This window comes from Sander vitreus, chromosome 10 (genome assembly GCF_031162955.1).
Source record: "Sander vitreus isolate 19-12246 chromosome 10, sanVit1, whole genome shotgun sequence".
Lineage (NCBI taxonomy): Eukaryota > Metazoa > Chordata > Actinopteri > Perciformes > Percidae > Sander > Sander vitreus.
Window position 1 is genome coordinate 1341525 of NC_135864.1, and position 10000 is coordinate 1351524.

Below are 10000 nucleotides of genomic sequence, written 5' to 3' on the forward strand. Positions count from 1 at the left end.
AACATGGGCTAGGGACATAGAGCTGGGAACATAGGGCTGTGGGACCATTGGGCTGTGGGAACATTGGGCTGTGGGAACATAGAGCTGCGGGAACATTGGGCTGTGGGAACATAGAGCTGTGGGAATATAGGGCTGCGGGAACATAGGGCTGTGGGACCATTGGGCTGTGGGACCATAGAGCTGTGGGAACATTGGGTTGTGGGAACATAGGGCTGTGGGAACCATTGGGCTGTGGGACCATTGGGCTGTGGGACCATTGGGCTGTGGGACCATTGGGCTGTGGGAACATTGGGCTGTGGGAACATTGGGCTGCGGGAACATAGGGCTGTGGGAACATAGGGCTGTGGGAACATAGGGCTGTGGGACCATTGGGCTGTGGGAACATAGGGCTGGGGGAACATAGGGCTGTGGGACCATAGGGCTGTGGGACCATAGGGCTGTGGGAACATAGGGCTGTGGGAACATTGGGCTGTGGGAACATAGGGCTGTGGGAACATTGGGCTGTGGGAACATAGGGCTTTGGGACCATTGGGCTGTGGGAACATTGGGCTGTGGGACCATTGGGCTGTGGGAACATAGGGCTGTGGGACCATTGGGCTGTGGGACCATTGGGCCTAATTTTCAGTGAAATAAATGTCTTAGAAATGTGGGAACGTAGGCACTCTCCCGAAAATTAGAGCTCATTTCAGTTTAGTGCGTCTCAAAACGAAAAGAAATGTCAGAATATCCAGAATGGAACCGATGGCGATGCAGGACTCCAGAACTCTGTTGTGATATTAAAAGCCACCATGGTTACAGTTTGAATAAAATCAACTCACAACTCAATCACTCAACAGACAGAGGCGATCTTTTACAAACAGCCAAAGTCTTCAGGCAGCCAGAGTCTGCATCAGGATAAAATGGATAAAAGGAACAACCCGAAAAACGTGGGACGACCGGTCGATGGTCCTCGCGGCCGTGCAGCGCCTCCCCCGACCTACAACCAGCTGCAAAATGCCCTCCGTAGCGCTAACAAGAACATCGACAGCCTGACCGTGCAGAAGCGCCAATCGCTGAAGGAAAGGGAGAGCATCTGCAACAAAGTACACAAAGGCGAGCTGAGAATCGCCCGTTTGGAGGAGCGTCTCGAGATCCGGGTGAGGCAGTTCAACGCCGAATACGGGAAGAACTACGAGACCATTTCAAAACACACGTCCGAAATCTACCGTCTGAAGAACAGCCTCCAACTGCAGCAGGAGAAGATGGACGACGCACAGCGCCTGAGCAAGCAAGACTACGACGAAATGCTCGCAAAGTGCGAGGCAGAGAAAGAAAAAGTCATCGACCTAAACAACCAGAGAAGCGATGATTTAAAGGTTGAATACCAGAAGAAAGTGGAACAAATGGAGGAACAGATCCAGGAAAGGGACACGAAAATCCTCTGGAAGGACACGGTAATACTGGATCTCCTCAAAGCGAAGGAGAGTCTCGCTCAGATGGTAACGGACATCGCGAACCAGCTGCAGAGCAAAAGAGCTGAACTCCTACAGAGCGAGAACGCTTGGCGGGCAAAATATGCCGCTCTGGAGCAGAAAGTCACACAGGAGCTGGGTGAAAAAGACAGGCGCTCGGTGGCAAAATCCACACTTCTGAAAGACAGAAAGGAGGAAATGGAGGAGAAGTTCGTGAAGGAAGAAGAGAGCTGGGAGACCAAAGAAAAACAGACAGAGGATGGGAAGAAGGATCTGGAGGAGCTGTGCCTGAAAAATAAAAGTAAAAGGAGAGGCTTTCTGTTTCCCAGGAAGAGCAGCGACACACCGACAGCGTTGCAGAAAATGAAAATGTATAAGAAGGAGATGAAAAAGAGAGAGAAGGAGGAGAAAGCCTACCGGAAAAAGCAAGCAAAAGAGGAGAAGATGGAGAGAGAAAAGGGGGAGAAGATGGCAGCGGGGAGACAGAAAGGTTTTAAACAATAACAAATAAAAAAATCTAATAAAAGTTCAATGTGTCTGCCTCTCTAAATAAACATAAATACATTATTGTGTGACATCATGGTGGCTATAAAGTACAAGTATTGGTATTTGTTAATGTAACTGAAGCGGATCAATAACACGATCAATGCTCAGTTATAAAAGACGCTCCAAGAAGCTGCTTCTGTAACAGACAGTGTGTGTGTGTGTGTGTGTATATCTGTGTGTGTGTGTGTGTGTGTGTGTGTGTGTGTGTGTGTGTGTGTGTGTGTGTGTGTGAGTCTATATGTGGTGGATGGTAGCCTCCTACTGTAACAGTAATGAACCCTTAATGTTTTCTGCCTGCAGGAGATGTGGTGGATATCTACCAGCGGGAGTTTCTGGCGTTGAGGGAGCGCCTCTACTCGGCCGAGCAGGAGAATCTGAGGCGCTCCAAGGAGCTGAACCTGGTCCTGGAGGAGATCAAGAAGGCCATCGCCGAGAAACAGGCGCTGAGAGACATCAACCGCACCTGGAGCAGCCTGTCCGGTCAGTAAACGCCACATTATCGTTTTTTTAAACAGAACTAACCTTGCAGAACGTAAGCAGGCTTCCTCCGCAGCGCTGTGGAGGAAGGTCTGACTATGCGAGACTAAATCTGGTCTAACTTGGTCTCATTCAATCTGGTTCAATTCTGTATAATCTACTTTTAAGTAGTCTAATCTCATCTGGTCCCACCCTGTCTCTTTTGTTCTGTTTTCAGAGGAGACGAGGCTGAAGTTGTGGAATGTGAGCAGCAGTAAAAACGTCCTGCAGCTTCCCTCCATCTTCCATCATCTCCCTCACCTGCTGAACAGAGAGGATAGCCTGCAGCCAGCTGTGCACCTCGGACAGGGACGCACCGGAGGTAAAAACAAGCGGCATTCACATATTCTAAATGTATTAAAAGCACACACACACATACCTCAATTCTTGGCCCAAGGCACTAACAGAATCAGCAACCCAGGCGCAATGCACCTTCCCTGGGGAAAACTGCTCGCTGAGTCCCTGATACACTCCACATCCCCTGGAGACTAGAACCGACCAGCCAGGCTGGATCAAGGTCACTGTGTGTGTGTGTGTGTGTGTGTGTGTGTGTGTGTGTGTGTGTGTGTGTGTGTCAAGTCTAATTTATTTATAAAGCATTTTTTTCTGCTTAGTACACCATTTCCCGACAAGCCTGCTTCACACAGAGGGCATAAATACAGATAAAACCAGGGAGAACAAACAACAGAATATAAGAGTGTGTGTGTGTGTGTGTGTGTGTGTGTGTGTGTGTGTGTGTGTGTGTGTGTGTGTGTGTGTGTGTGTGTGTGTGTGTGCAGTCAGTTGTATTTATGATGCACTCTGAGTTAAACAGGTTAGTCGGACAGAAAGTGTTTTATGGTGCTGCAAAGAACAGAGAGATAAAAACCAAGAGAGGAAAGGAAATTATATATATATATATCTACAGTATATCTGTGTGTGTGTGTGTGTGTGTGTGTGTGTGTGTGTGTGTGTGTGTGTGTGTGTGTGTGTGTGAGAGAGAGTGAGAGAGAGACAGAGAGAGACAGAGAGAGAGAGGTCTGATTTATATGTAAAGCGAACAGACTCAGCAAAAAGTGTTTTTCTGGAGCATTAAGGACAAAAAGAAACATGTTAAATATATAGAAAGAACAAAAGGAAAGGACATATATAAGGCCACAGAGGGTGTGTGTGTGCTGTTATCTTTATTTTCACACTTTTTCTCAGTTTATATTGTTAAATTGTCAGATAAAAACTGTAATGTATATAACAAAACCTCCTAACAAGCTAAAGGAGAGATGGTGTTACTGGAGGGCTTTTATTGTAAAATCTCTGCAGGAAGGAAGAGACTGTCATATACATATATATATATATATATATATATATATATATATATATATATATATATATATATATAAACAGAGGTGGAAAAAGTACTAAAAGAGTAAGATCCTTTTAGTTTATCATGAAACAGCCCCGAAATCACCGTCACCAAACCCACCAGAGTCCATGTAAATAATCAGGACTTTTATAATCGTAAAAGACAAAGTGGATAGAAACTAAAAAAAACTCTCAAAAGCCATCTTGGTTCATCTTTCCACTGTTCCAACAATCACCACTCTGGTTTGGTTGAAATAAACCCTTAATTCACCCATTTACATGTGGAGATATGCTGGCTCTATACACGCTAAAAGTCCTGATTATTTACATGGAGTCTGGTGGAGATATGCTGGCTCTATACACGCTAAAAGTCCTGATTATTTACATGGAGTCTGGTGGAGATATGCTGGCTCTATACTCGCTAAAAGTCCTGATTATTTACATGGAGTCTGGTGGAGATATGCTGGCTCTATACACGCTAAAAGTCCTGATTATTTACATGGAGTCTGGTGGAAATATGCTGGCTCTATACACGCTAAAAGTCCTGATTATTTACATGGAGTCTGGTGGAAATATGCTGGCTCTATACACGCTAAAAGTCCTGATTATTTACATGGAATCTGGTGGAGATATGCTGGCTCTATACACGCTAAAAGTCCTGATTATTTACATGGAGTCTGGTGGAAATATGCTGGCTCTATACACGCTAAAAGTCCTGATTATTTACATGGAGTCTGGTGTAGTTTGGTGATGGTGATTTCGGGGCTGTTTCATGATAAACTAAAAGGATCTTACTCTTTAACTAAAAGGTCTATCTCTGTAGGGATCTCATGTTGACTTCCTTTGAATGCAAACGAGAGTTCATCTGGTGTGTGTGTGTGTGTGTGTGTGTGTGTGTGTGTGTGTGTGTGTGTGTGTGTGTGTGTGTGTGTGTGTGTGTGTTTTTTTTCGCAGTCTCCATAGTGATGGGCGTTCCCAGTGTGAAAAGGGAGGTCCACTCCTACCTGACGGACACGCTCACCTCTCTGATGTCAGAGCTCAGCCTGGCCGAGAAAGAGGACTGCGTCATCGTCGTCTTCATCGCAGAGGTCAGTGTGTGTGTGTGTGTGTGTGTGTGTGTGTGTGTGTGTGTGTGTGTGTGTGGATAATTGACTGTGAGGGTGTGCATTGATGCATGCTTTCTAAAGGTCAGTGGTTTAGTTAATGAACCCCAAGAAACACACACACACACACACACACACACACACACACACACACACAAACAGAGAAAGAGAGAGAGATAACGTCTGTGCTAATGCTAACCCCATACTGCTGCAGGAAATTAAAACAATGATGATGTGTGTGTGTGTGTGTGTGTGTGTGTGTGTGTGTGTGTGTGTGTGTGTGTGTGTGTGTGTGTGTGTGTGTGTGTGTGTGTGTGTGTGTGTGTGTGTGAAGCTCTCAACTAGGGCTGCAACTCAAGATTATTTTAATCGTCTTAATCTGTGGATCATTATCTGGATGAATGGATGAGTTGTTTGCTCTCTAAAAAGTCCGAAAATTGTGAAAAATGTGGATCATTATTTCCCAAAAAGCCCAAGATGACGTCCTCAAATGTCTTGTTTTGTCCACAACTCAAAGATATTCAGTTTCCTGTCCCAGAGGAGAGAAGAAACTAGAACAATATTCACATTTAACAAGCTGACATCACACACATTTCACGGCTTTTGCACAAGAAATGACTCAAACTGATTAATCGATTATCAAAATATTTGGCGATTAATGTAATAATTGACAACTAAACGATTAATCATTGCAGCTCTACTCTTTATCTGTTATTTATCTCACTTGCTTCCTGCCTGCCCCTCATTGGTTCCTACTGAATACTTCTAAAGTACCTCACAAATACACAGTTTTCATGTTTAAAACGAGACTCTGTAATTTCCTGAAACAGCTGCTCACCGTCTCATCTGACGTACAGTACCTACCAGCCAGAACACACTGGCCCCAAAATGTTCTAGCTTTACCGCAAGAGATTTCTTCCCTCCAAAACCACAATGAGATCATCACAGGAGCCTAAAAGGAGATGTGAAGTTGGACAGTTTCTTGTCTGTGGATCGGGTTTACACCGTGGGTGAAAAACTGCTGGAGCTGGAGCTGTTTGGTCTAACTCTACAACCCGGGAGGGTTTCCTTTTAGCAGCACACAAGTCTCCAACTGAACCCACAGACTGTAAAAGAAAATGTTTACTGAGCTAAAATAAATCAAGTGAGAAGTCGGCTCATTTTCTCAGAGACTTCTATAGAAACAGACTTCTTTTTGGAGCCGGTGGAGAGAAAAGTTTATTATTTTATGGATTTCACAAATTTCAGTATGACACGTTATGCCGTAAACCGTTTAAATCAGATTTAAGGGGTCGCCCCCTGCTGGAAGTTAAGCTGCAGACACACCAATCAAACACAGGACTTTCACCCAGGAGAGCGGGGTTCCCGACCAAGCACGTTTACTTATAGCGCTAAAGGGACGTCAATAGTCCCGACCAAGCACGTTTACTTATAGCGCTAAAGGGACGTCGATAGTCCCGACCAAGCACGTTTACTTATAGCCCTAAAGGGACGGCAATAGTCCCGACCAAGCACGTTTACTTATAGCGCTAAAGGGACGTCAATAGTCCCGACCAAGCACGTTTACTTATAGCGCTAAAGGGACGTCAATAGTCCCGACCAAGCACGTTTACTTATAGCGTTAAAGGGACGGCAATAGTCCCGACCAAGCACGTTTACTTATAGCGCTAAAGGGACGGCAATAGTCCCGACCAAGCGCGTTTACTTATAGCGCTAAAGGGGACGTCAATAGTCCCGACCAACGCGTTTACTTATAGCGCTAAAGGGGACGTCAATAGTCCCGACCAAAGCGCGTTTACTTATAGCGCTAAAGGGACGGCAATAGTCCCGACCAAGCGCGTTTACTTATAGCGCTAAAGGGGACGTCAATAGTCCCGACCAAGCACGTTTACTTATAGCGCTAAAGGGGACGTCAATAGTCCCGACCAAGCACGTTTACTTATAGCGCTAAAGGGGACGGCAATAGTCCCGACCAAGCACGCTTTACTTATAGCGCTAAAGGGGACGGCAATAGTCCCGACCAAGCACGTTTACTTATAGCGCTAAAGGGGACGTCAATAGTCCCGACCAAGCACGTTACTTATAGCGCTAAAGGGACGTCAATAGTCCCGACCAAGCACGTTTACTTATAGCGCTAAAGGGACGGCAATAGTCCCGACCAAGCAGCGTTTACTTATAGCGCTAAAGGGGACGGCAATAGTCCCGACCAAGCACGTTACTTATAGCGCTAAAGGGGACGTCAATAGTCCCGACCAAGCGCGTTTACTTATAGCGCTAAAGGGGACGGCAATAGTCCCGACCAAGCGCGTTTACTTATAGCGCTAAAGGGGACGGCAATAGTCCCGACCAAGCGCGTTTACTTATAGCGCTAAAGGGGACGGCAATAGTCCCGACCAAGCGCGTTACTTATAGCGCTAAAGGGACGTCAATAGTCCCGACCAAGCGCGTTTACTTATAGCGCTAAAGGGGACGGCAATAGTCCCGACCAAGCATCGTTTACTTATAGCGCTAAAGGGGACGTCAATAGTCCCGACCAAGCTCGTTTACTTATAGCGCTAAAGGGGACGGCAATAGTCCCGACCAAGCGCGTTTACTTATAGCGCTAAAGGGGACGGCAATAGTCCCGACCAAGCACGTTTACTTATAGCGCTAAAGGGGACGTCAATAGTCCCGACCAAGCTCGTTTACTTATAGCCCTAAAGGGACGGCGATAGTCCCGACCACGTTTACTTATAGCGCTAAAGGGACGGCAATAGTCCCGACCAAGCATGTTTACTTATAGCGCTAAAGGGACGGCAATAGTCCCGACCAAGCACGTTTACTTATAGCGCTAAAGGGACGTCAATAGTCCCGACCAAGCTCGTTTACTTATAGAGCTAAAGGGACGTCAATAGTCCCGACCAAGCGTTTACTTACAGCGCTAAAGGGACGGGAGCTTCAGCGTTGGCTTCACTTTTCAGACCAATCTTAGGACGGTTTTTTTTGACATTTTTTTTTAACCTTTAATGCATTTTTGTCGTTTTTTTTCGACATTTGTCATTGTTTTCTTCTTGTCACTCTTTGACATTTAAGTGACTTTTTCAACATTTCTGCCGCATTTTTCGACTCCTTTTGTCAACGCTTTTGTCGCTTTTTTGGACACTTTTGGCACTTTCCGCTTTTGTCAACGTTAAAATAACTTTTTCAAAGTTTCTGCTGCATTTTTCAACATTTTTGTCGCTTTCTTTCAACGTTTTCTACACTTTTTTGGGGCATTTTATTGCTGGAAATTAGATAGAACGCCAATTTATGGATCTTCAGCGATGGCGTCTCTTTTCAGACCGTAACCCTTAACCCTCCTCGTCTTCAGCCTCAGACTCTTTATATATTTAGTGTCATTTTAAATGATGCTTTCTGCAGAGACATGATATATGTTCAGGTAGCTGAGCAGCAGCTCTGATCACAGACGTCTTCCTGTGTTGGGGATCCGCTGAGTTACGTGACGCGCTTTTCTGCTCTTTCAGTGCAACACGCTTTAGTCATTTAAAATTCATGCTACACATCTCTACTCTAAAAGCTTTGAGTGCTTTAGCTGCTCGTTGTTCGAGACGCTGCACGGCGAGATCTGAAACATCCAACGTGTCCGAGGAGCCGAGCTCCGTCTGCCAGGAAATAAACTTAAAGGGAGGAAAGTGATTTTAAAAACATTACATCAGCCCGGAGGAAGAGAGTAAAAAGACAAATGGAGACACGAATTAAAACAAAATCACTGAGCAGCAGAACAAGGAGGGAAACTTTTCATCGCCTTTCGCCTTGCCATTTGACATTTTCGTGACCTTTTTGTTACCTTTTTGTCTCCTTTTCGTCTCCTTTTTGTCACCTTTAACATTACCTTTTTGTTGCCTTTTTGTCTCCTTTTTGTCTCCTTTAACATTACCTTTTTCTTACCTTTTTGTTGCCTTTTTGTCTCCTTTTTATCTCCTTTTTGTCTCCTTTAACATTACCTTTTTGTCTCCTTTTTGTTTCCTTTTTCATAACTTTTTGTCTCCTTTTTGTTGCCTTTTTCATTACCTTTTTTTTGCCTTTTTGTCTAATTTTTGTTGCCTTTTTCATTACCTTTTTGTCTCCTTTTTGTCTCCTTTTTGTCACCTTTAACATTACCTTTTTGTTGCCTTTTTGTCTCCTTTTTGTCTCCTTTAATATGACCTTTTTGTTTCCTTTTTGTTTCCTTTTGTCTCCTTTTTGTCTGCCCTTTATCCCTTTTTGTCTCCTTTTGTCTCCTTTATCATTACCTTTTTTTGTCTCCTTTTTGTCTCCTTTTATTGCCTTTTTGTCTCCTTTTTCATACTTTTTGTCTCCCTTTTTGTCTCCTTTAACATTACCTTTTGTCTTTTATGCTCCCTTTTTTGTCTCCTTTTTGTTGCCTTTTTCATCCTTTTTGTCTCTTTTTGTCTCCTTTTTGTCACCTTTAACATTACCTTTTTTTTGTTGCCTTTTTGTCTCCTTTTTGTCTCCTTTAATATGACCTTTTTCTTACCTTTTTGTTTCCTTTTTATCTCCTTTTTGTTGCCTTTTTGTCTCCTTTTTATCTCCTTTTTGTCTCCTTTAACATTACCTTTTTGTCTCCTTTTTGTTGCCTTTTTGTTGCCTTTTTGTCTCCTTTTTATCTCCTTTTTGTCTCCTTTAACATTACCTTTTTTTGTTTTTTGTCTCCTTTTTGTCTCCTTTAACATTACCTATTTGTCTCCTTTTTGTTGCCTTTTTGTCTCCTTTTTGTCTCCTTTAACATTACCTTTTTGTCTCCTTTAACATTACCTTTTTGTCTCCTTTTTGTTGCCTTTTTGTCTCCTTTTTCATAACTTTTTGTCTCCTTTTTATCTCCTTTAACATTACCTTTTTATCTCCTTTTTGTTGCCTTTTTGTCTCCTTTTTGTCTCCTTTAACATTACCTTTTTGTCTCCTTTTTGTTGCCTTTTTGTCTCCTTTTTGTTGCCTTTTTGTCTCCTTTTTCATAACTTTTTGTCTCCTTTTTGTCTCCTTTAACATTACCTTTTTGTCTCCTTTTTC

At 43.8% G+C, this 10000-nt stretch overlaps 1 protein-coding gene across 1 annotated transcript in view; it reads left to right on the forward strand.

The window, feature by feature from the left end:
• Positions 1–10000, forward strand: part of mgat4b (alpha-1,3-mannosyl-glycoprotein 4-beta-N-acetylglucosaminyltransferase B) — a 116517-nt gene that overhangs the window by 66803 nt on the left and 39714 nt on the right. Inside the window, exons 2-4 of the mRNA XM_078261392.1 lie at positions 2298–2477; positions 2692–2835; positions 4806–4939. Of these exons, the coding sequence (XP_078117518.1) occupies positions 2298–2477; positions 2692–2835; positions 4806–4939 (458 nt within the window). The remainder of the gene's footprint in view (positions 1–2297; positions 2478–2691; positions 2836–4805; positions 4940–10000) is intronic.